Source organism: Mustela putorius, unplaced genomic scaffold (assembly GCF_011764305.1).
Source record: "Mustela putorius furo isolate JIRA1106 unplaced genomic scaffold, ASM1176430v1.1 tig00003845_pilon_pilon_pilon, whole genome shotgun sequence".
In the NCBI taxonomy this organism is placed as follows: Eukaryota; Metazoa; Chordata; class Mammalia; order Carnivora; family Mustelidae; genus Mustela; species Mustela putorius.
Window position 1 is genome coordinate 66,341,838 of NW_025421998.1, and position 26,778 is coordinate 66,368,615.

General features: G+C 44.3%; 1 protein-coding gene across 11 annotated transcripts in view; it reads right to left on the reverse strand.

Moving 5' to 3' along the window:
- ELMO1 (engulfment and cell motility 1) overlaps positions 1-26,778 on the reverse strand; it is a 520,745-nt gene that overhangs the window by 405,802 nt on the left and 88,165 nt on the right. For 9 of the 11 annotated variants that reach the window (XM_004741958.3, XM_004741959.3, XM_045089495.1 and 6 more), the window contains one exon: positions 17,438-17,585. In XM_004741958.3, the coding sequence (XP_004742015.1) occupies positions 17,438-17,515 (78 nt within the window). In that variant the 5' untranslated portion in view covers positions 17,516-17,585. The other 2 variants (XM_004741961.3, XM_004741960.3) reach the window with 2 other exon arrangements.

A 26,778-nucleotide genomic window follows, 5' to 3' on the forward strand; every position in this document is an offset into this window, starting at 1 on the left:
TACGATGAACAGGCTCTTTGAATTCTCTTATCCCCTTCGGACACTTTGCAGGTACTTTTTTGGGGTTTTTTTTTTTTTTTTTTTTTAAAGCTGTTTACATAAGGGCATGGACAGATACCCAATTCCTCTTCTTCCCTTGAGAGACTCCAGCCCCGTTGTTGCCTTTGGCTCTCCTCTCCTCCTGTTCTTCCCTCTTCGGCTCATTTTCATTTCGTCGGCCCACTCGATTCTGCTTGCTCTGGAGGCTGAGACGGCCTCCAAGACATCTCGGTCACCTCCCGGGTGAGTGGGTGCCAGACGCCCCAGTGGCATGCAATTAACGCATACCGTTAGATTAAGAACTCATCTTTTTTTTTCAGACGTTTAGCTCCTTTCCCTTTTTTCTGGTCCCTTTCCGACTGCCGCTGATGCTCAGGCAGGAGCTAAAGATGGAACATCGCAAGAGGGAAGCAGAAGCAATCCCCGACCCCCGCCAGGCATCAGCCCTTCCATATGGCCGTCGCCTTGCAGTCCTTTAATTGCAAAACTGTTTTCCCCAAAGACTTTAAAGTTTTTTGGTCCTAGACTCTTAAAACGCCTTTCTCCAATACTTTAAAGAATGTGACAGATGCTTTATTCTGACACTTTGAGGCGATACAGCACAGCACTTGGGATTCTACTTTGCTTTATAAACGGAAATTCATTGAACATATTCTGCACGGCAGTGATGAGTAATGTTGGCCCAGAAAGAAAAGAAACCCAGCTCTCAAACGTCAGGACATCTCTGAGAAGGGAAACGCATGTTAACTACGACTTAGCCTACAATAGGATTTAAAGAAACTTTAATATACGATAACCAGCCTCGTTCCAGAGGTGCTTCCTGACATTGTGTCAGTGACACCAGTCATCTTAGAACAGCTCTATCTTCCCCCTCGCAAGCCCTATAACTACTCTCCATGCTTAGGAGCCGTACACCTTTAGTGTGGAGGAATCTGATGCTCTCTGAGAGGTGTGTGTGCTTCTCTATTTACCTGATAGCAGCCTAAATAATCTGAAGAAGAGTAACACACACACACACACACACACACATACTTTTCTGGGGCAAATTTAGCTGTTTCTTGGAAAGTAAGTATTTTGACAACAGTTCCAATGTGAGTCACTGACACAAGATTGCAGGTATTGTCAGAAGTGACAGAGGGGCTCACAACCACAGCTCCAATGTAGTAAAACCCTGTGTATCATGTTAATTTTAAAGACTGAAAGATGACAGGCTATGCCACCTTTTTCTTGACAAATGAGGATTCGTTTCAAAAATGGTTTCCTTATAATGACTTGTACCAAGCTTCATGAAACTAATTAAATATTATATTTTGGCCATATAAAATATAATCTTTGTGTCATAAAAATCACTGGACTGTGTCGATGAGCAAAGACATAAATAATTAGCACTCTTGTGTGTTAGTGGGTTAAAGACAAGTGATGAAACCTTTCTCTTTTAGGTACTCTAATACACTTCCCAGCAGACACTGTATTTTTCTTCAATTGTAAGGGAAACTGCAATTTTCGAAAGTGACATAAACATAAAAATGAACAATGTAAAAATGAAGCACCACTCATATCCATTATCTACTGTGATTCTCCTTCCTAGTCCTTGACTAGTTTATATCGTCCTAATATCTATGTTGCTAGAGATACAAGAAACACATTTTTCCCCAAATTTCAATATCTCAAACAGCAACAACAATCAATTTCTCCATTCCTATACACCCCTCAACCTTATTTAATATCAGTCCTCTCCAAGAATTATGCCCAGACGACTCTCCGCTGACTGGCACACCACTTTACTCTACCACACACTTGCAACCGAGTGTCCTCCTCTATGTGAAAAGGAGGGATTCACTCTGCAAACCAAGTCAGGTCTGATGGTCTGCCTACCCTCACTCATGGGAGACAGGGTACTTACTCTGTCAAGTTCATATGTGAAACGTGATTAGTATTTATATTCATGGTTTAAAATCTAAAAGGCAGGGCCACCTGGGTGGCTCAGTCAATTCAGTGTCTGCCTTTTGCTCAGGCCATGATCCCCGGGGTCCTGGGATCTAAGCCCACATCAGGCTCCGAAAGGAGCCTGCTTCTCCCCTGCTGCTTGTGCTCATTTGCATGCTCTTTTTTCCTTTCAAATAAACAAATAAAATCTTTAATAAATAAATAAAACTTAAAAGGCAGACAGGCTCAGTATGATAAACGGAAATGCCTGCCAACCCCTGTGGATAGGGTATTATCAGACCAGGTACGCAGACACCAGAAAGCCAGATAAAGCTCTGAAGGCAAAGTAAGGTTCAGGTTCAATTTAAACACGGGATTAGGAAGGCTTACCAACGGCAAAGCAACCAAGACTGGACATAGGACAGCAGTCAAAAGCACACTGGCAGGAACTGGTGGTAAAGGGAGTTTTAAGAAGTGAGTTTAGTTTTTGTAGTTTTTCCCACTTTCCCTTCTTGACTCTGCTTGCCGTGTGCTGGGCTTCCTTCTTGGTGAGTGGATGCACGAAGACCAATTCATCCTTCTTTCTTGAATGGAAATGGATGTGCTAAGACATCTGCCAGCAAGCAGTAGAAGGACATGGGCTTCCAGTTGTCAAATATATGTCCCAGGAACAGGACAATGACAATCGAAGGCTGAACCACAGCCTTGAAGAATAATAAAACAGGCTCTTCCTCAACTGTCTGTAATATGCAAACCAGGGTTACAACCTCACACGCTTTTTCTAAAACTCCCCTACCTTTGCCATATCACCAACCCAGACTTCTCTTACCTATTATCACTTGGCCAGCCTTACTGACCCTGATGATAGTAGTAGCAACTGGTTGCTGGGGGGAGGGGGGAGGGAGAGGGGAGAGGGTGGTTGGGTGATGGACACTGGGGAGGGTATGGGCTATGGTGAGTGCTGTGAAGTGATTGGTGATTCACAGACCTGTAGCCCTGGACCTAATAATACATTATATGTTAATAAATTTTTTTTTAAATTTTTAAAACTTAAAATTTTTTTTAAAAATAGTAGTAGCGACTTACTGAGTGACTCCCATATTTCCCTACAAGATGGTATTACTGAGTCCATTTTATAAAAGAGAAAACTGTATAAGGATCTTGAGATATTAAGTAGCTGCTCAAAACTTCAAAGCATATGAAGCAAATCAGAACTTTAACCAGACTTATATAATTCCAGAAGCCTTGCTCTTTAACTCTGGCTCACATCTGGAGTCCCAGCAACTGTGAACAAGCCCAAGTGCCCAGAGGGAACAGTGCTGGAATTATGGACAGCTTGGCACATAGTGAATTCACAATAGATATGAGTTAAGGCACAACGTGTTAGCACTACCATGAGAACAGTAGATAACCCTTTATCATGCATTACTCACGTATGCCATGATGAAATCCTAAGTTAACACTGAACTTTTCTCTTAGTTATTTATTAATTTATTTATTTGAAAGAGCAGGGTGGAGGGACAGAGGGAGAGGGAGAAGATTCCCTGCTGAGCAGGGAGCCCAATGCAGGGCTTGATCCCAAGGACCCTAAGATCATGACCGAGTCAAAGGCACACGCTTAACTGACTGAGCCACCCAGGCACCCCAATACTGAGCCTATTTTTTTAAGGTGTATTTATTTGTTTGAGAGAGAGAGAGCATGAATGCATGCGTGCCTGACTGGGGAAAGGGGCAGAGGGATAGAATCTCAAGCAGATTCTCCACTGAGTACAGAGCCCGATGAAGGGCTCAATCTCATAACCCAGGAGATCACAACCTGAGCTGAAACCAAGAGTCGGACACACAACCCACTGAGCCCCAACACTAAGACTTTTGGAAGGCAGCTATGCTCACCACTATACCACCAACGCTCAACACTAAGACTTTTGATATCCAGTAGAATTCTCTGTGGTCAGGTCCCCTTCTTATCACAGACTCAAATCCACATCCCCAGTGTTCACTTCACTGTAGTCCCCTTCTGCCTCAGGCCATTTTCACTTGAGTGTGTATCCTTCCATAACCTCAAACTCAAACCTTTCCCCCACAACTCTCTTTCTCAATTTCCAACTTTTACTCATTTTTTAGTTAGCCAGAAAGCAAGTTTTCAGTCAACATTACAGCTTCTCTGCCCTTCCTATTATTTGTCAGCCCTACCCAGTCAATCTCATGGGTAACTCTCTAAACTTTCTTCTTTATTCTGCCCAAGGGTACAGAGAAGCAATTAAAAGTAGATGCTCAGGGCACTTCTGGTTGAAGGTATAGTAAATGCAAAGGCATGGCTTAATGGATGTTTGTGTGGCCTATGAAAGAGCTGACAATGTCATCATATGCACGAATGGGAGAGAGGGAACCAAGAAGCAAGCCAGAGGCAAAAGATGCCTAAACAGTTTGGACCTAGCATGAGTTTTTAAGCAGGAAAGTGACATAATCAAACGTGCATTCTCTAATGATAGGTGACTGCCCTGGTGGCCAACAGAACAGATCAGTGTACAAATTGGCCTGTACTGAAACCCAAAGAAAACATGAAAAGACTTACAACCATACAGATAGCTGCCTTATTCTCCTGAATCTATTTGTCAAGTTCTGGACTGTACGTCCATTTAAATATCCCTCCGCTAGTGTTTTCTATCATGATAGCTGTCACTACCCTTTGCCCAGCTATTCCCGTAAGAAATCTTGAAATCATCAGCAAATCCCCTCTCCCTTAACTCCCCATCACATAGAATCAATCATCAGTTTCCTGTTAATTTAATCTTCTTATACATCTTGATGAGACGTGTCTCACTTCTGTCTCCCATCACTACCGTAAGCTATGGCCTATCACTTCTTCCCTGGACTATTGCAAGGACTGCCTAATTAATGTCTCTTAGTTCATTTTCTCTCTCACAAAACATAAAGAGAAAGATAGCAAACATATTTCTCCCCTCGGCTGAGATTTCAGTGTAACTGGACAAAAATGAACTCTAGCATTCTGCTTTTCCTTCTGAAAATGAATTGCAGATTGTAGGCTGCCTTCTAGGTAGATTTCAGCAGAGAAATCTTCTAAAAGTATAAATCATACTGTGTCGACCCCCTGCTGATAAACCTTTCCTTCCCCTGTGGCTCCTGGACAAAGTATTAAGGCCATTTAGCTTCTGTGTGGATCCCCTGCTTTTAACACAACTTGGCGTTCATATTTTTCATTCTTTCATCTTTTGGGTTATGTCCTGGCCGAAGTGCTCATTTTCATCTTCCAAGTTATCAATTCTCTCTTCAGCCAAATCTACTCTAGGGCTACTTTGTCAATGCATTTATTGTCTTTATTGATCTTTGATAGTTTTTTTTTTTTTATTTCACTTACCATATGTGTATTTTCCATTTCTAAGATTTCTAGTTAGTTCTTTCCCACATCCATATAGTCCTCAATGTACATCTGCCTACTTTGTACTCATAATCTCCCGCTTGTGTAGACATTGCCTTCTCTCTCTTCTCTCTTTTAGAGTTCTGCCTTTGGGGCATAGCTGCCACACTAATGAGTAAATCCTCCCTTGTTGGTCTCTCTCTTCCTCCACATGGCCCAGAGAGAACAGGGCTGGCCAGAGCCACAGCCACAGACTCAAGGAAGAGGGACTAGAGACAGCAAGTTCTCAGAGGTAACTGATTGGACAGCAAAGCTAAGGGATAGAGTAGGGCCCAGGAGGACACATAGTTTCAGCTTTAGCAAACTGAATGTATATTCACATCTATCACTAGGAAGAGGAAAACATGAAGTTTCTGAAGCAAAACTACACAGGTTTTGGAGGAGAAGGAACAATAAGGACAGTTCAGAATATACTGAGTTTGTGGAGCAAGGGACATACAGATGGGCAAGGCACATGGGCTGAGAGTCAGTTGTTTATATGGGTCAGGAGGTCAAGAAGGAAGTGAGCTGGAAATGATCAGCATCTTCCTATGAACCCAAACAGATCACCACAAACTTGTCCCAGAGTAATGACCCATCCACAAAAACTCTGGTTTTAGGGGGTTTTTGTTTGTTTGTTTGTTTTAGAGGGGAGTGGAGCAAATGGAAAGAGAGAGAGAACCTCAACTGGGCTCCATGCCCAGCTCAGCCTATGGTGGGTCCTAGGCAGGCCTCAATCTGGTGACCCTGAGATCATTAGCTGACTCCAGTCAAGAGCCAGACACTTGGGATGCCTTGGTGGCTCAGTCAGTTGAGCAACTGCCTACAGTTCAGTTGGTGATCCTGGGGTCCTGGGATCAAGCCCCACTTTGGGGGGGGGGGTCCCTGCTCAGCAGGGAGTCTACTTCCCCTCTATCTCCCACTCCTAGTGTACTTTCTCTCTCTATCTCTGCCTTTCTCTCAAATAAATACATAAAATCTCTTTAAAAAAAAAAAAAAAAGAGTCAAGGGGCGCCTGGGTGGCTCAGTGGGTTAAGCCTCTGCCTTCGGCTCAGGTCATGATCCCAGGGTCCTAGGATTGAGCCCCACATTGGGCTCTCTGCTCAGTGGGGAGCCTGCTTCCCCCACCCCCCCTGCCTGCCTCTCTGCCTACTTGTGATCTCTCTGTCAAATACATAAATAAAATCTTTAAAAAGAAAGAAAGAAAGAAAGAGTCCGACGCTTAAGCGCTGGAGCCATCCAGACACTCCCACAACCATTTTGAAAATGGATACAACTTATCTCAAAGCCATTTGGTTGTGTTTTGACTATGGATGGCTTTGATGAAAGGACAAAAATAAATCTTTATAAAGTCAATTAATAAAATGTAATAATATATTTAGAATGCATAGTGGGAACAAGGAAAGGTATGTTTCCTCTCACCACAGCCACCCCATTGCAGAAAGATTTCCCTGTGGAAATCCACCTAGAAACCAAACTAAAATCTGCAATTCATTCTCAGAAAGAAAAGCGGAATGCTAGAGTTCATTCTTGCTCAATTAAACTGAGCTCTTGGTTGACAGGAGAAATACGTTTGCTGTCTTTCCTCTTCCAAAGCATGGCAAACTCTATTTTATGAGGTTAGATAGACTCTGTCACGCAGAGAGAAAGAGTTAAAACCAGAAAGGGAAGTAGCCTGGTCACTCCATTTTAAGGAAGTTTAAGAAATAACTGCTATAATGCCAAAGCCAACAGGTTCAAAAATCAGATGAGGGATGACCATTCCCATCAGAATGTCATCCTACCTTAGGATGACATCACAGAAAGCACTAGCACAGCATCACCTGGGCTTTGGTGCATCTTTGTCATATGGAATGGAAGGAGCTCTTGCAGGTGCTATTTGGACTCTGAGAGCGAGGAGAGGCAAAGAATTAGTAGGACCATTCTATGGTTCAAGGTGTGAGGCACCTGCTGAAGGCAACTACTGTAGGAGGCAGAGGTGTCACCAGCACAGAGCATCAGAAATCCAGAAGGCCAGGGACGCTTGGGTGGTTGTCAGTTAGGCTACTGTCTTTGGCTCAGGTCATAATCCCGGAGTCTTGGGATCAAGTCCTGCATCGGGCTCCTTGCTCAGCAGAAAGCCTGCCTCTCTGCCTCTGCCTGCCGCTCTGCCTACTTGTACATGCGCGCGCTCTCTCTCTCTGACAAATAAATAAATAAATAAATAAAATCTTTAAGAAAGAAAGAGAAGAAGAAAGAAAGAAATCCAGAAGATATCACAACAGTGACTTCCAAATCTGGGTCCCAGAGCACCAGCATCACCGGGGAGCTAGATAAGAACAGGAACCCCTGGGCCTCCAACTGTACCTACAAACAATCCTCTCCATATGTCCAGTATATTTCACACACAATTCCAGTGCAGAACCAAGCTTGGAAACCACTGATTCAGTCCATTCGCAAGAGAGAAATTTGTCTGTTGCCCTGGGGACATTTGGCAATGTCTAGAGACATTTTTGGCTGCTCCAAGTGGGGTAGGAAATGCTACTGGCACCTGCTGTGTAAAGGCCAGGATACTGCTTGAAGCCTACAATGCACGGGATGGCCCTCACAACTGAGAATCATCTGATCCAAAATGTCAGTGGTGCTGAGGCTAGAAATCCTCTAGGATTTCCGTCTAGGAAAATCACAGGACTTTTAATTTTTGCCATGCAAGGTTGGAACCTCCCATTCCAGAAATTCAGTCTCATTTTCCTGATTCTACGGAATGGTAAAATTGTTTATTGTGGTAAACTACACATAACATAGAATTTCCATTTTTAACCATTTTTAAACGTACGGTTCAGTGGTATTAAGTACGCTCCTCTTGTGCATTCTGTGTGCTATGCGATCTCAAAGTTCCGAATTCAAAACTTCTTATTTAGAGCTCAGCTGTCATTTTAGTGCACCAGGCTGTCCATATTTAAATGTCATGGGAATTATTGGTTTTCAGGCTACAGAACTGGCTTTAATGCACTCAAGGGGACATTTGTATTATTGTTTCCAATCTTGCGTGAAACGCATAAAGCTTGCAATCTTCTATGCACCACTCGGAAAAATTCATAATTGACTCCTAATGGTTACCATTATTAGGGAGAGTGCTGAGTGATTATCTCACTGAATCCCCACAATGCCAGGAAGGATGTACAAATATTGCCAATTCTTCCTTACAAAGCAGGAGGCCTGTCCCCAGTCACACAGCTCTTAAGCGACAGCCCAGACTTTGAGTCCATGTGAGTCTATCCCCAGTTCATGCTTGTAAGCAGGGCCTGGCCTCAAAAAGACATCTCGCAGAAGGAGGTGGGCTCCTGTAGTGACCCAGGCCACTTGCCACATTTTCCCTAATTTAAAAAAAAAAAAAAAAATACCATCTTTGCTTTCACAACAGAATGTGTCCCTGGAGATCCTACCCTTAGCGGACAGAACAAGCAAATTGGCAATGGTGTATGTGTCTGCTCGAATCAGGCTGCTGTTGGTGGGGCCAGCTGGGGAGGGGGCAGAAGAGACAGAGAATCTGAAAAATGAAAAATGGCCAGGCAAGTGAAAGAAGTCAGACGAAGACAAATGCTACACACAGTGTCACTTATAGGCGGAATTTTTTAAAAATCACACTTACAGAAACAGAGAATAGAAAAGTGGTGGTCAGGGGCTGGGTGAGGGGTGTGTGTGGAGGAAATAGGGAGAGGCTGGTAAAAAAGTAGAAACGATCCTCTGTAAGATGAGGAAGGCCTAATGTGTAACGTGGTGAGTACCGCTGATGACACTGTGTTGTATAACTGAAATCTGCTAAGAGTAGAACTAGAACATTCTCTTTCTCTCTCTCTCACACACACACACATAGGACAAATATGTGAAGTGATGGACGTGTTAATTAACTCGCTGGGGGAGAAGACTCCCACAGTATATTTGTACATCAGATCACTGTGATATACACTCTAAATATCTTATAATTGTATATGTCAATATACCTTGATAAAGCTGAAATGAAATTTTTAAAAAAAAAGAAGAAGAAGAAGAGTTACCAGACAGATTTACAGTTTAGTCAAAATTGCCTTGGGTTTTAGCATCATGTGGTCTTGGATTCAAATCAGGAGCTTCCCAGCTGTGTGACCTGAGACAGATTGATGAACCTGTGAAAAATTACAAACGGGGAGTCTACAGCCTGCCTTAGTGGGCTGTAGTAAGGGCATGGAAGAGTCCATGCAGGGCACACAGAATGTGTGCTGATCTCATGGCTCGTGTGATTGTCACTACTGCTACTGTCACTGTTACAGGCAGAATGCGCAGAACTCCAACATCAAGCGCAACAGTGTAAATGTGCTTTCTGCAGTTAACGAGTTTTAGGAAACTCTTGGGCAAATCAAATTTATCCATATTAGATTACATCTTAAATAAACTACAGAAATAGGACAGTTGAGGAGGGAAATGCAGGTGGTCATTCTGTACATGCTTGCCTAAAAGCACATCATCTAGATTTTCTTGTAGGGAAATAAAATCCCCAACCATATACGGGTAGGGGGGGTGCTACTATAATTCTTCTGTTTAGAGGATGGAGACTAGCCATGTTTTACTCTCATCCTTACTGCTCATAGTTCAAACCTAAAGCAGACACACGCAGAAACAGAAATCTATGTGAGGGATCATAGCTTACAAATGTACCTAAGACACAGGCTGACCAGAAGCATATAATCTACTTCAAAAGACATGTGTACATTTAAAAAAAAATGTAAGGAACATTCTGTGCAGAATACATTAACTGAATAACAGCTACAGGCAAAGGAAATGGTGTAAGCAATTAGAAGGATGGAGAAAGAACTGCATGATATCACACAAAAGAAGGTCTGAGCAGGAAGGAGGCTCTGGGCAGTGCTTCGCAAAGCCAGGACTTAAAGGAAGGAAGAGCTGAACACAAGGGCAGGAGGAATCCCAGCGGGGTGGGATTAGAAAGACTGTTAGAAAGAAACCACAGGTGATGAACCAGTACATAAGCGCACAGGAACACACTTCTGAAGGGGCAGCTTCTCTAAAGCAAGAGGGTACTTGAAAATCTCACACAGCACCTGCACATATCTTGAACCCTGGATGATATGAAGAGAAATCATGGAACACAGATGGAGTCATGTTCAACAATCTGACTAAGTCTCTGGACCACTCAAGAATCACCTCCGTGATTTTTTTTTTTTTTCCAATTGTGATACTCTCTTCAAACAGAATCTTTCCCCAAAACATCCAAAACCAACACAGGTCGATACAAGCTGCTGTTGCAGGAGTGAATGTGGAGGGGGTGGAAGCACACTGCATACAGCCCTCACCCCTGAAGCATCTGAGAAGGATCTTCGAGAAGGATCCAGCTGAGGTTGAAGATCATGCATCTCTCCCCGTCATCATTTTGGGGCCTGAACCTGGGGTCTGTCTGGTGCACAGATAATAGAGATGATCCAGACCCCTTGCCCGACAGAATGGTGTGTGCTAGCTTTTCCTCAGTAGAAGAAAGCTCCATCTCCTTGTACGGACAGGACAGAGGAAACACACCTGGGGCTATAAGCAACACATCTGATCCATCCGTCTTCTCCATGAAATAACTTCCAAAAGTCAGTCACACCTATGAGACCACCTTTCTGCAGGTTTATGTCTGGGCAGTTTCACCAACCACCTACTTGTGTTCCGTTGGCATGTGAGGGTTTATATAGAGAATAATGTATCCATCAAACAGAGAAGGAATGATGGCCTGCAAGCCGGGCAGGCTAGTGACAGAGCTGGTATTACTTAGCTGGAAGTTATACTTAAAGCCCAGAGAGCACACGGAATCTAGACCAAGAGGATCAGTATCAGTGTCATAGGGCTACGCATTGAGGCTGAGACAGATTTGGACAAAAGGAGAGACATAGAATCATGAAGGAAACTCCCAACACCTAATCAGACAAGGGGGGAGAATCTCAGCTTAATGAAGGGAAGGGCGTGTTTCAAGAAGATGAGAAGGAACAGCTTTGCCAAGTGTAACCAGGAGAGCAAAGCCAACCAAGGCAGAGCAAAGACCACTTGATTTAATGAAGCAGAAGGCACTGCGGCCATCAGAGGGCAGCGCCGGGGAGAGGCAAGTTGTTACTCATCCTAAGATTAAGTAGACCCTGATGCCACACAGGGGGTGGCATATACTGGCAACATTTAAATCAACTCGGAATGGAAAGACAAGAAATAAATCACATACTAGCAAGAGAATTACTAGGTCGAGAGAAGGGTCTTCCAAAATAAGAACAGAAATGCTTATTGGGGAACAGCCGAAGAGATGGGGTTGGGGCAGACTGAAAGCCCTGGGAAGAAAGCAGGACCACACCCTTTCCCTGTTCTGCTGGCAGTGAGGGGAAAGAGGACGGCAGGAGACAAAGGCGTCGTGGGCTCCGTGGAGGCAAAGGCATCTGCAGAGGAGCTGCGAGGCACAGACAGGAGTAGAGGCTTTGCGGCCTCGGTGTGCAGCTTGGGAAGAAAGCCATGCAAGGACAGGAGAAACAGGAGGCCTGAGGAGCATGTGCAGGAGCAGAACAGCTGCTGCCCAGAGTGCTGGTGAGTAGTCTTGGGAAGCAGCTATCACAGAGAAGTGCTAGGGAGCCACAGAAGACTCCACAGCACAAACTGGCTGCTTGTCCTGTTAGCATTCTCCCTTACTGCCAGGTGACGCCTCCCGCTTGTTCTTTAGTTGTGTCTCCTTCCTAAACACTAACAACATTAGGCAAAGAAAGAAGGAGAAAGGGAACTGTTCGTGATGAAGGCAGGTAAAAAGGAAAACCAGCATGTCTCTTTTCCTTTCTTAAAGACTTTATTTATTGATTCGAGAGAGAGCACGAGAGAGAACATGAGCATGGGGTGCTGCAGAGGGAGAGAGAGAAACAGACTCCCCGCTGAGCAGGGCTGAGCCAGACACGGGGCTCCATCTCAGGACCCCAAGACCACGACCTGAGCCAGAGTCAGACCCTCAACCTACTGAGCTACCCAGGCGTCCCACGTCTCATTTTCTAGCCAAATGAGAACGTGCTTACACTAGCAGCGACGCGGGCTGCCTTCACGGAGTGATGACCCTGAGCCAGGCAATGCCCTACATTCTGGTCGCACGTTTCCTTTACTCTTCACAGCAATCATGAAAGTGGAAAATGATGACGTCAGCTTTACAAAACGAAGAGACTGAGGCTACGAGAGGGTGAGTGAGGCTCTCACAGAAATGGGGCCACCCCCGTTTCGGGGTCCTGGAGCCTGGAGGACATCGGTTAGGCCACCCTGGCTCTCGGCAGGACGCCTCTCGTTGGAGCGGTGAGGGGCTCCATGCTCTTGACTGAGAGCTGGGGAGATAACCAGACGAGTGGGCGGGCGCCCTTCAGGCTCAGTGCGTCCCCACGCCCAGCCACGGCAGCCTCAAGTGGGTCCTGAGGGAGAAAGCCCAGCAACAGGCAGCGAAAAAACAGAAGCCGCCAGTAAGAAGGCCAACGCGTGCTTTGACAGCCTCCTATGATAGCACAAGCACCACTTGGAGAAAGCCCTCAGGGCCTTTTCCTGCTGAGTGGAAAACACAGAAATGTCTCCTCACAATTTACAAAGAAGACAAACCAGTCTACTGCGAGCCGACTTGCCCTTGAACCAAACGGGCATGGTTAGGGCAAGGCAGAGCAGATATGATCCACACTCACCAGGAAGCGCCCTCTCCTAGTTATCCATTAATTAAATATCTACTTATTAAGGATGGACTGTTCTCTGGGCACCAGAGAAACAGCATTCAGAGAAGGAGCCATTTTCAGACTCCTGACTTTTTCATGAGCCCCTGGACCAGGACATGTGGGAGCCCCCCACCCCCACCACCACCCACCCCATCAAACTCACTCAGTGCTCATCACGAAGCAGATAAAGAGCCCCCCGCCCCTGGCCAATGGCACCAACATCTCTGCACCTAGGCTGGGACTAGGCCGTTTTCACAAGATCCCTGGGTGATTTTTGGGCACACTCCAGGTCGAGTCAGACCACTGGTTTAAGTCAACATTCAATGACAACTCAGGTGACAAATAGAAGGACACTCGAGGCTCTAGAACACGAGACAGCGATCCCTAACCCAACTCCCAGAAATAACCTTTTAATGAAGCAGTAGCCACCCAGGGTAAAAAGGAACAAAGAGCTCTCTGAACAAAGGAAACATGCCAGGGGGAAGAGGAAGGGTATGTGACGCTCACTGAACATGGGAGATTAGAAGAAAACCCAAGTGGGGCACCTGGGTGGCTCAGTGGGTTGATCCTCTGCCTTCAGCTCGGGTCATGATCTCAGGGTCCTGGGATAGAGCCCCGAATCAGGCTCTCTGCTCGGCGGGGGGCCTGCTTCCTCCTCTCTGCCTGTGTCTCTGCCTACTTGTGATCTCTGTATGTCAAATAAATAAATAAAATCTTAAAAAAAAAAAAAAAAAAAGAAGAAGAAAACCCAAGTGACAATCATTGCTTAAGTCCTCACTACATGTGCAAATATGTTTCTAATTCTTGTGCCAAGTTCTGATGTGTTCAAGAAACCACCTGAGGGGCACCTGGGTGGCTCAGTGGATTGGGGCCTCTGCCTTCTGCTCAGGTCATGATCCCGGAGTCCTGGATCGAGTCCCGCATTGGGCTCTCTGCTCAGCGGGAAGCCTACTTCCCTTCCTCTCTCTCTCTGCCTACTTGTGATCTCTGTCAAATAAATAAATAAAATATTTATTTATTTATTTGTTTGTTTATTTATTTATTTATTTGACAGAGAGAGAGAGATCACAAGTAGGCAGAAAGACAGGCGGTGGGGGAGGGGTGTGGGGAGCAGGGAAGGGAGAGGCTTAACCCACTGAGCCACCCAGGTGCCCCAAATAAATAAAATCTTTAAAAAAAAAAAAAAAAGAAAGAAAGAAAGGAAGGAAGGAAGAAAGAAAGAAAGAAACAACACGTGATACCAACACTGCCGCTAGGCTCTTCCTCCAACTCCAGCAAGGCAGGGCCATCAAGGGCTGGGATTCTAACTCTTTGTGTGAGGCAATGCCAGGAGGCCCACAGTTTAGCCAACTGTTTAGAAGTTCAGTCATGAGAGTAAGGGAAGCCTTGGTTTGTGTCCTGGTCTCATGGACTGGCAAATCACTGAACTTCCAAGAATCTCAGTATCTGCATTTCTAAAACCAGAATCATCACCACGAATGACACAAAGGAATCATCATGTACCTTCTGATACAAGATCCCTGAGAAGGACACTTGTCATCTTTCTGGCAATTCACCCCAAAATGCAAAACCTCGGGGGAAAGCATCAGAGAAATTGAAACTGAAGGACATCCCACAAAGCTGTACTGTACTCTACAAAATTATCAAGATCACAAAAGATAAAGAAAGACTAAGGAAACATTCCAAATCAATGGGAACCAAAGGGAAATGGCAATAAACATAATAATACATGATCCCGGAGGGAAAACTCCTATAGGGAAATCACCTATAAAGGACATTACTGGGACAAGTGACAATTCCTGATTATGGGCTACGGACTCAGAGTTAGATGATAGTTTTGAACAAAGGTTCAATTTCCTTGCTTTTATCAAGAGAAGATGGTTATATAAAAGAATGATTTTCTTCTTAGGAAAGACACACCGAGTATTCAGGGGTAAAGGAGGGTGATGTCTCCAAATAACCCTTGGATGGTTCAGAAAAAAGATATATGCTAAAAAGAGAGAAAACCATAAAGCATATGAAGCAAAACATTAATAATTTTAAAGAATCTGGATAAAAGGCGGTCAGAGGCTCTTTGCCGTTTCTCCACTTGAAATTGTACTGAAATCAAGTTACTCCTCAAAACTATCAGGCCATGAAATAACAGGGAAAGACTGAGAAGCTCTCAAGGGCTGGAAAAGAGTGAGGAACCGTGACGACTATATTACAATGCGGCTGGCATTCCTGGATTAGATCCTGGAACAGAAAAAGGACATTAGCGGAAAAACTGCTGACATCCCAATAAAGTTGGAAGTTTAGTTACCAGCCACGTGCCATTGTTAATTTCTTAGTTTGGGGAAAGGAATCCTGAATGAATGATAATATATATCCTAATATATTAAGATGTTAGCAGTAGGGAAAACTGGCTGAAGGGTATATGGAAATGCTCCATATAACCTTTGCAATTTTTCTGCAACTCTAAAATTGTTCTAAAATATAAAAGATAGTTTTTTTAAAAAGTATCAAGACAGAACAAAGAACACAGAACAAAGGCCATCGCCAAAGGCAAGAACAGGACACGGACTCCACAAACCCCGAAGAATGTCTATCAGGAGCTGCTGTCTTACAGCAGTGGTTCCCAAATACCAGGGGCCGGGGCAGAATGAAAAGGAAGTAATTTACTAAACCGCTGACTGAGCATCTCTTGGCAGAGGGTCCACAAGAACATTTACACAAGTGCTCCAGGTGATTCTGAGGAGGCTCTGACTCGAGCACCAGGTATCCAGCTCAGCACTTCCCAAACTTACCGACACACGGGATTTCCCAAGGATCTAGCTAACATGCAAATTCTGGGTCAGGAGGTATGCGGTGGGGTTTGAGACTTGGCATGTCCAGGGAGCTCCCAAGTAAAGCCCAAGCAACGGTCCTCAACCACACAGATGGAGAAGGCAAAGCAACAAGACAGAAGGGGTCTGGGTCCAGGACACTGGGGCATCATGGCAGCCCAGAACTGCCCATGTGGGTAGGACAGGCCAACTCCTCTTTGAAACTTTGGCTCTCTCGGTTGTAGCCAAACTAATTCTAACTACACTGAGTCTGCACCAAGGAGTCCCAGGCGGATTTAAAAATTCAGCTCACACCCTCTCTCGAGCAGCACATGAAAAAGGACAAACATCTGTTAGCTGACACAAATGTGGATAAAACTACTGAGTGGGCTTCTCTATCTGTGTGGGTTACTTCTAGAGCCTCACAAAAACTACCTCAGAGAGCGGTTAAAATGACCATGATGAGCTGGACGGATGACACCTTTTTTGATGACAATCCTAAAATTTTACCCTTTCTCACATCCACACTCAAGCTCAACTAATTCTGATGTGACCTTTATCATTTATTTTAATGAGTCTTTTGGACCCTCACAATGCCATCCAACTCTTGCCGTATTCTTCAGCCAGATAATAAAATCCAACTGGGGGCAAAAAAGTATAGATCATAATCATAAAATAGTGCTGAGAGCATAAATAAGAAGTAGAGTTGCCATGGTACCCTAATTTTGAAAATGTCGAAAGCCATCTAGAATCCTACATTATTTGCGTTATGAAACCCAAAGTGTACATTAAGTCTCAACCTTTTATTTTTCTCCCCCTTAAATCATCTGCTCTGGAATGACAAAAAAATAACCTTCCTGAGATAACCTGTAATCAAATCCAATCAAAGACTGTCAAAATCCAAGCTAAAGGAAGCCTTTAAAGGTAAGGCCATTTAAAACATCTTCTGGATATTTCTTCATTCAGTCAATATTTGGAACATTCATTATATGCCAGACAATACACTAGACACAGTGCACTTTATACTGACAAAATTATAATTGGCTGGGATGCGAGACTGAGTCCTCCTACACTGAAATAATCACCTCATTAGTAGGCTGTTACTATAATGCACTTGTTGGCTTCTGCAAAGATCAAAGGGGAAAGTGTGTCAAAAAATTAAGTTTTGTATTGCCTATAACAAAACAATCTGCCCATATTCATGAACCCCTGCCAGGCAGGGCTGGGACGACCTCCACTGTGTCCACTGCCCAGAGCCCCAGCCGCAGGCCCTGCCGCCTCTCTCACAGCCTCAGACACAAACCCTGTATTGACACAATCCGAGTGCACGTTGAGCGAGTATAAAAACCCCATCCATCGCCGCTGTATGTGGTACAGAAATCAAACTACACTGCAACTATTATTGCACAGATTTTTCACCACAGCCAGACAGAGAAAGAGGGGGGGGGGAAAGAGCAATCCAAAGTCTGTGAAAATGCCAAAACAGAAAGAAGACCAAGAATCACCCCCACACTGCGGCGGGCATCACTGACCTGGTCGATTTCCATGAGTTTGGGGTAGGCGCCCGGCCATTCTATGGCCACCTTGACGATGTCCGCGGGCGGCGGCATGGTAAACCCCGAGGGTCCAAAGCCGGGAGAACTGGGATCCTACAGTGCAGATGGCCACACGTGTCTACACCTGATGAAGAATGACAAAAAGAAAGAAAAGTTGCTCGGTGCCGATGCAGGGTGAATTCTGCTTCATCACTTCCTGTTTTCACTGGCGGTTTTAGGTATGAGAAACGGCTCTGGGTGCAGAACTCACAGGGCACCAACTGCACTGCCAGCGGCCACTGAGGAGAGAAGACAGGGGAGGGGAAGGTGCCGATGGCCTGGAGCCCCGGTCGCCCCAAGACGTGGCTCCGGCGAGAGACAGTGTGTCCCTTACCCCGGGGCTGGGCTCCACACGGTGCCCAGGGTCTGAATGAGCTGGGCTCACTCTGTCCAGAAATACACGGAAACTTCTCGCGCTCAGCAGTCTCCGGAAGAACAGATTGCCCAGGAAGTCATGGTCAGGAAGCAGCGTTTCTTTAAAGTGTTTTCTGTGTGTCACAAATAGAGCTCCGCACTATAGCAACCAGGATATGGTGAGGAAGGAGAAATGCCCCGAGGTTCACACACAGGCACACACACGTTCCCTCCTCAAGGCCAGTGCACCCAGATGCCTTGAAGTGGGGGAAGCAAATTGACTGATGAGGCTGATGCGGCATTCAGGAGGGACCTTGAATTCTGGCTGGAGTTAACAATGTTGCTTTCACAAAGGAAGGTAATCCACCGCTGCCTCTCCCAGATTAGCCCCTGTCTCTAGGATGACTTTTTTAACTTCATATTTTTGAACAGGTTGAGACTTTTCATGTGATGCAAAACTTAAAGGTGTTTATGAAAACAGAGCATAGAATCTCCCCTTGTAAAGTTACACACCTACCCCATGTCCACGGTCACCCGTTTCTCCAGCTATCCAGTTCTTGTGTGACCCTCCAGAATGGCTCCAAGTATATAAGGCAAATACAAAAATATATTACAGTTCCCCCTCTCTTTATAAAAAAGAGGCAGCATTCCATACCTTTTTTGTTCATTTCGCGTATTTATATATTAATACAAATGAGGCACCCTGGCTCCTTTTACAGAGGCAGAGCAGTTCTCTTTATGGAAGTATCCTACAGGATAAGCTAGTTCTCTATCACCTGGACCCTGAGGTGATTTCCTACTTTTGGCTATTATGAGGCTGTGGTGAAGAGCCTTATGCACTCAGCACTTTGCTCATAAGCGGGTATGACAGATGCATAGATATGAAATTGGGGGGTCAAAGAGCATATGCAGTTTTATTTTGTTTTTAAAGACTGCTTTATTGGGGCGCCTGGGTGGCTCAGTCGTTAAGCGTTTGCCTTCAGCTCAGGTCATGATCCCAGGGTCCTGGGATCGAGCCCTGCACTGAGCCCTGCACTGAGTTCCACATTGGGCTCCCTGCTCTGCAGGAAGCCTGCTTCTCCCTCTCCCATTCCCTGTGCTTGTGTTCCCTCTCTCGTGGTCTCTGTCTCTGTCTCTCTCTCTGTCAAATAAATAAATAAAATCTTTTTAAAAAAATAAAGACTGGTTTATTTATTTGAGGGTAGGGGCAGAGGGAAAGAGAATCTTAAGCCAGCTCTAGGCTCGATCTGACAACCCATGAGATCATGACCTGAGCCAAAACCAAGAGTCCACTGCTTAACTGACAGAGCCAAACAGGTGCCCTAAGCATATGCAACTGTGAATTTTGATAGCCATTTCCAGACATCCCTCCACAGGCTCCGTACCAGTTTATGCTCCTGCCAGCAACAGATGAGGCTGCCTATTTACACACAGCCTTACCACCAAATGGGAACATTTGTACACCTAACAGATTGAAAAATATATCACATGTACTTTTAATGTGTATTTCTCTTATTCTCTTGAGTGAGGTTGAACATAAAGAGGCAAAGTCCTCATGCCAACGTTTCTGTGAACTGCCCAAATCTTTCATCCCTTTTCTATTGGGTTTCTGGTCCTTTCCTTTCAGAAATTGATCTGTGTATAAAGATTCTGATCAAACATGTGCCTTTGGCTCTTTATCAGACCAGAGTAAGCTTCGTCAGTTATGATCCCCATCTCAGTGGCAGCTGGACATCACCAAGATGACGGAGATAGCAGACTTACTAATGGCCACCTTACAACACCGGCAGTTATAGAAATAACTGACTCCACCGAGCTGACAAGTACCAGAAATGAACCCAAACAAAACGGCTGCTCCTTTGGCCAACGATGATGAGGGAAGCCTGCTGTGAGGCTAATCAGTGCTAACCGGCAAAAGCAGATCTACAGAGGAGTGGTTCAGTCACTGATCTGACAAACAATTACTGAGCCCTACCTATTCTGTGCCAAGAGCTGGGGATACAACAGCAAATCCAGTTGTTTATCGGCTCAAGGGATCGGGAGAAAAATGCAATAGGGAAGGAGCATCTGAAGCATGGGAATGTGTCTGTTGAGAGGGGCAGAAGTACACTGGTAAACAGGGAAATCTGGGAAAGCTCCCCAGAGAAGGCAGCATTCAAGAAGAGGCTTGTGAGAGGTGAGGATATGAGCCAGGAGGCCATCTGGAGAAATTATGTCAAAGGCCAAGGAAACAGCAAGTGCAAAGGCCCTGAGGCCTGGCATATTCCTGAAACAGGCAAGTGGCTGAAACCAAATAAGGGCAAAAGTAGTTCTAATAGAAGCTGGGTCATAACTTAGGAGGTTCATATTCTTGACTCCCTAGACAATCTTGGTTTACGACTCCTAAAGGAGAAAGTTAATATCCATGTCTATCTATTCAGAATATAAATTGGTACAGCTTTCCAGAGGTACTTTTTGAAAACTGTACCAAAAGCCATATAACTTCCTATTCTCTAAGTTATTTTACTTTTCTAGAATATTTCCTCAAGAAATAATTATTCAGTTAACTATAACAATGACAACTGCTATTTTGGTTATGATTCCCAAAACTTAGGAACAACTGAATATTCTACAACAAGAACCTGTTAAATAATTATGAAGTCTCATATATGTAAGTACAAGTAGACGATCAGTACTGGAATCTTCCTCTTCATAGCCTATACACTCTTTTACTCTTGCGAATCCTACAATGTGCTATATGTCTATACCACATCACTTTAATTCAGGATCCAGACTAATTATAAGCCCCAGAATAAGAATTAAGAAAACAGGTTCTAATGTGAAAACAGACTGTGTAAAGATCAGTTAACACTATTAAAAACAATGGACACACAATCTTGAGGGGCAAGAGAATGGATAATGAAAATTAAAATGCATTTTGAGCACCTCCTTCCCCCTTCTACACAAAATAGTCTAGAATTACACTAAGAGGGGTCATCTAACCACCCAGGAATCACCAACCAAAGGTGCTTTTCTTCCCCTTTAACTGGTATTTATTTCTCAAAGACTGTTGAGACCAAGCCTGTTGAACAGGTGAGAATACATTGCTGTGGCTCTCCCTGAGTCCCCGAGGAGAACAAGATAGCAGAGGTGTACAAAGGAGTCATTGAGAAAGCCAAGAGGCTAGGGGGAGTGCCCTGGGAATTCACTTGACAAGTCCTATTAGACCTCATGGCGTTGCCCACACTAACAAACAGCACGGATGGGGCTCCTTAGGCGTAGAGTCAGGTGCACCATTGCAGAATGAATAATCCAGTCCACAGGGTTATCCTCGGAAGTCCACATTTTATCCTCTTGAATTTATATTTGCATGAGGAACAGTTAAATCTAGCTCATCAGAGCCACCAGCAATAAAACTGAGCCTAAAGCTGTCGAAATTGCCCAGTAAATAGAAGGCTCGTAAATTTATGTAAACAGCCTGATACAATCATTCTTATGCAAACTAAAATTTAAGACCCTCTAGAGGGAAGTCTCTGCAGCTGGCTAGACTAGACACTCCAACCCTTCTGTCTTGTAACTCTCCAGTCCCTGGAGGCAATTGGGAAATGGGTGGAGAATGCTACAATGTCCCTGCTTGCCTGCTGACTGATTGATTTTATTCCCATTTTAACAGGGAGATTCTACAACCTTAATATGCATGTCAAATGGCTTGTTTATAGTTGAGTGAATTTAATGAGAGTTGGAGGAATCACTTTTTCTTTGGGAGTTAGTTACCAAAGTCTGCGTGTCAGTTAGATGTGACTTCATAACCCTGGAGCGAGTAGAAATTTTCTTTATCATTCTGCTGAGTGTCTCCTTAGCTTTGGGCCACGTTTCCAAGACAACGGAGAGAAACTGTTCTTGATTCCATCTAGAAATCTGTCTGTCTCTACACATTGTTCTTTGCCCAGAGTTCTATATGCTTCTGAGTTTGAAAGCTCACTTCACTGTAGTCTCTTAAAGATGTGTTACATCTCTACATGTTTTCCCATCTATTTGATTAGGTTTGGGGATGCATAATGTTCCCAAATACCTGATCTTCCCCTCCCCCCTCAATTTCCCATATTGTTTTCGCTTTCAGTCCCTATAATGGCTTTAAACTCTTTTATCCTGTTTCTAGACTTTCTGTTACACCAGCAAACTCTATTAAGAGGAGAGAGAGAAAAGCAGCCTGAGAGGACATTCCTATAGGAGCTGTGTAATGGAAAAATGAACATACTTGCCCTGGTGAACTGTGTGTCCCCACGATTACACTGACAGAGCCCGACAGATGGGCCAGTAGAAGCCAAAAGGCAGATCAATGGGAAAGGAACACCAAACAGCTGGATAAATGATTTGCTTTAACTCCTCTGTCCCTTCCTTCCTCCCCAGGAAAACTGTCCTCTGCCTCACTGGCCATCATTATCCACTGGTGACAAATAATAGGTTTATAATGATTATGGGAACTTCCCCCCAAATATTAACACATTCCCTGAGGTGATGGAGGCCCCTCTCTCATGATGGTGGGCTACTGTGTTCCCCTAAAAATGTTGAGGTCCTAACCTAATGTTGAGGTACCTAAGAATATGACTGTATTTGGAGATAAGGTCTTTAAAGAAGTAATTAGGTTAAAATGAGGTCATTAGCAAGGGCTGGATTCCTGACTGCCTGTATAAGAGGAAATCTGGACGTGGCAGGTATGGAGGGACAATCATCTGAGGATACAGTGAGAAGACAACTGTCTACAAGCAAAGGAGAGAGGCTTCAGAAGGAACCAACCCTGCCAAAACGCTGATCTCAGACTTCCAGACCCGAGAACTGGGAGACAATACGTTTCTCTCGTTGAACTCATCCGGGCCGTGATACTTTGTTATGGCAGCCCTAGCAAAGGAAGACAGGAAGCAAAGGAGAGGCAGATGATTGATAGAAAGACCCTTAAAATTTTGCCATTCTAGAAAGCACCATAAAAATTTAAAAACAAAACAAAAAAAAAATCAAGAAAATATTTGCAATAGCTATAGCAACCTGGTATAAATATCCTTAATAATGATCTCTTATGAATATATTTTTAAAAACTTGCAGAACCTAAAAAAAAAAAAGTAGTCCACACAAGAGGAAATGAATGATCAATAAATACCCAAAAGATCACCCTTAATTGTATTAAAAGAAATGCAAAGTAAAAGAGCAAATCATACCTTTTTTGTCCGTCACACTGGTAAGAAATAAACATTTATTGATTGGTGAGAATGTGGGCAAATAACACTCTCTTACACTGATACAATCAAGAAAAAAAGCAAAAGCCCTTTAAAAATAAATAAAATTACTTTATTTTTAATCCATAAGATGTAGACTAATATATCTGGCTATTAGAAGTCTGTTCTCCTGAAACTACTAAAGCAGGGTTTCTTAACTGCAGCACTATTGACATTTGGGATCAAATAATTCTATGCTGTGGGGCTCATCCTGGGCACTGCAGGAAGTTTATCAGGGATCCCTGGCCTCGGGCCAGTATTAAATGCCAGTTACACAATCAAATGATCGCTTATAAATTGGAGACAATCAAAATGTCTGCAGACATTGCCAGACATCCCTTGAGGGACAAAATCGTCCCTGGTTGAAAAGCAGGGAACTGAGGTGACGGATTCTAATCCTGATTTTATAAAAACATATTATATGGACCAAATTTACAAAGTGGGCAGTGACAGCCATGCATATACTATTTTAACTGCAAAAAAAGGAGGGGGGGGGAATGAGATGTAGAACAAGAATCATTTAACAGATTAAAAAAAAATCTTTTTAAGTGGCTTAAATCAATAGGAAAGGGAATTTATATAAATTTATGAAAACCTTGCTACCACTTGGGGTCATCTTGTAACCTTTTACTCTAGGCGCCTTTTCTCTCGCATGCAGCTCTAGTGTGGGAAGGTCTACTGAGCCTTCCCATCTCTTCTCTTCAGGTGGCGGGTCCCATCCCACAACCAAGAGTGGGCATGTGTGGGGCCAATGACAATGCCCACCTCCCTGGCAACAGCAACTGATTGGGCCGAGGGACAGACACGTGATCCAAGCAAATCCAATGCTGGGGATCCTTCCATGAGGCCTGGAAGGAAAGAGTCTGTCTTCCTGTGGGGGGGTTGTTTGGCAACCTTCTTCCCTCTATGTGGGGACGGGCCATCTGTGATAGGAAGGAATGGGGCAAGGAGAAGCAAAGACAAGCAGCAGAGAGAGAGAGGAGAGAGGAAAAGAGGACAAGAGTCCTAATACATTGAGTTCCAGACTCCTTAACTCTTTTTCTTCCATTCTCTGAGCTCTCCTAATACTCTCCCTAGATATATGAGCCCATAAATTCCCGGTTATGCTAAGTGAGTTTGAGTAAGGTTTCCATTACTGGTAATTGAAAACCCCTAATACACCAGCCTCATCATATCTGTTTACTGCCCTGAGTTATAATCTCGCCAGTCCCTTGAGAGACAACTGGCACACAAAACACCCACTGAAGTTACACAGTCTGACCTTGGAGCTAAACAGGAATGATATTTTATTCACTGGTTCTAGAGCTCAGATACCTGCATGCCAACATTTCTGATGGAGTCTTCATTGCCCAGAAGCTGCTTTTCCTCTCTCGGCCTGCAACCAGGAGTCATGCAGGCATTTCAGGAATAAGCCTTAGCCCAGCAATTCCCACACAACACTGCTTCCTTCAATATGAAGTCAAGTAATATAAAAAAAAAAGAAGAAGAAAAAAAAAGAAGAAAAGGAAAGGAAAAGAAGGAAAGAAAAAGTTAAGCCTCTTGTAAAACACTGAATGCAATAATAGCTAATAATGGAAACAACTAGTTCACGTACCATATACTTTTTGTAACAATCTTATGAAATCGGTACCATTAGTAAACCATTTTACAGACTAGGAAACTAAGATACACAGATACTAAGTACCTTGCCCAAGATCTCATATCAGAATATGGAGCTCAGCCAGAACTTAATCCACTTCTGTCTGATTGCATAGCCATGTTTTAAATCACTATACCACATTTTTTAAAAGGCTCCTTTAGTAGAGGGCTTCTTGGGTCTTTAATGTAATATACATCTACTGTGAAATTTTCATATGCAATACATAATATTTCCCAAATGGATCTTTCTAGAAAAAAATTTTTTTTTCATGGAGCAGCTTATGGCACCAGTTTCACATGGGATACACGTCGGGAACTGATGCTTTGAGACCACTTGCCTCCTTTGTTTCTCGGGGGAAAAAAGAAGAGCTGAAGAGTCTTGGCCAGATATACAGTGGAAAGTGGCAGAGAACACTCTTTCCTTTAGTCCCATATTGAATTATCATCACCTGCGTCTATGGGATTATCTCCAGGAAAGCAGCCCAATTCTTTTGAGTAACTCTTTCCAATTCACATTGGACAGTAAAAATTCAATTAACTACAGCTTCTACTGTGCAAACGAGCAGAGGATAAACAGTAGAAGAAATGGAATATTGTATTTCTGAGAGTTTGAATCTCAACATCTCCGTTCCTGCTTTAAAACTTTGGATGGTGGGGCGCCTGGGTGGCTCCACGGTTAAGCAACTGCTTTCCTCTCATGTCATGGTCCCAGAGTCCTGGGATCCAGCCCTAAGTTGGCTCCCCGCTCAGCACGGAGTCTGCTTCTCCCTCTCCTTCTGCCCCTCCCCCTGCTCCTTCTCTATCTCTCTCACTCTCTCTCTCAAATAAATAAAATCTTTAAAAAAAAAAACAAAAACTTTGAATGGTCATTTGGGACCTACATCACATAATCTTCCCACAGCCTGCTCCCACCTGCCTCTGAGCGCCACCAGTGCATCCTACCCTCCAACTGTACCCCTGTGCGCCGCACCCCGTAAATCCGCACACAACAACTCTGTCAGTCTGGCAAACGGGCTTTTCTTTAAGATCATCGACAGTCCTCCTGCAGGGGCTATGGGGAGCTCTGCATATGGCAGGCAAGCCCCAGACTGGCCATGTCAGGATTACTGCAGACATAGGTGGGCCACACTCCACTGAGTGGAGAGGAAAAGCACCAAGAGAGACAGTGGCTTTCTTTCCCCCGGAAACTGCGGGCCATTTCCTGGCTGTGGCCAATTCTTGTGCCTCCTGCCTTCATTCAGAACGTTCCCTCTCCTTGGAATGTCCTTCCCTGCCGCCCTTGGGTTGGCTTCAAACATTCCCGCCTAGACTTCACAGCAACCTCCTGTGCCAGCTCCTCCGAGAGATTTCCCTGACCCCAGAGCCGCCCCCGGTAATGAGAGACTGCCCCGTGTGTCTTCTCAGGTGCTTGCGAGACACCTGCCACGGCGCCCTGCCACAGCTGATGCTATTAGTTTACAGTCCCCCAGGGTCGGGATCATAGATCTTACTCATCTCTGCACCTCCGGGCCTGACCCGATGGTGTGGCAAATAACAGCTCAATAAATAGTTTGCAGACGAGGGAATGAATAAATGAATGAATCACTTGTTCCTTAAAAGCAAAGTCAGAGATAAAAAACAAAACAAAACAAAAAAAAAAAAACTGAAGGATTACTCAATCCAATGATGCATTTTTAAAATCCAGAATTCCTTTCTCAGAAAACCTTTAGGCACTTTTTCAAGCAGCAGCTGTTCATTTGTCCCATCGGATGGGACTAGAAATAGAGGCTCTCAGAGGTGAGAATAGGGCCTACTCCAGATTTGCTTTCCTCCTGGAGGAAGTCTGCCAAAATCAAGCAGACAGGAGCTAAGCTGCTGGTTCTTCGCCCTCTGTCCTGTACTAGGAGCTCTCTTGCACTTTGGGAATCAGCATCTCTACTGGAAAGTTCATTATTTTGCAAACTAATGCACACCTTTCCTCCTTTATTCTGGTTTTTGGATATTTGTTTGAAAGATTCCTTTTCATTGGTTGTAATGCCACTGACTGCTCCCCTCCTG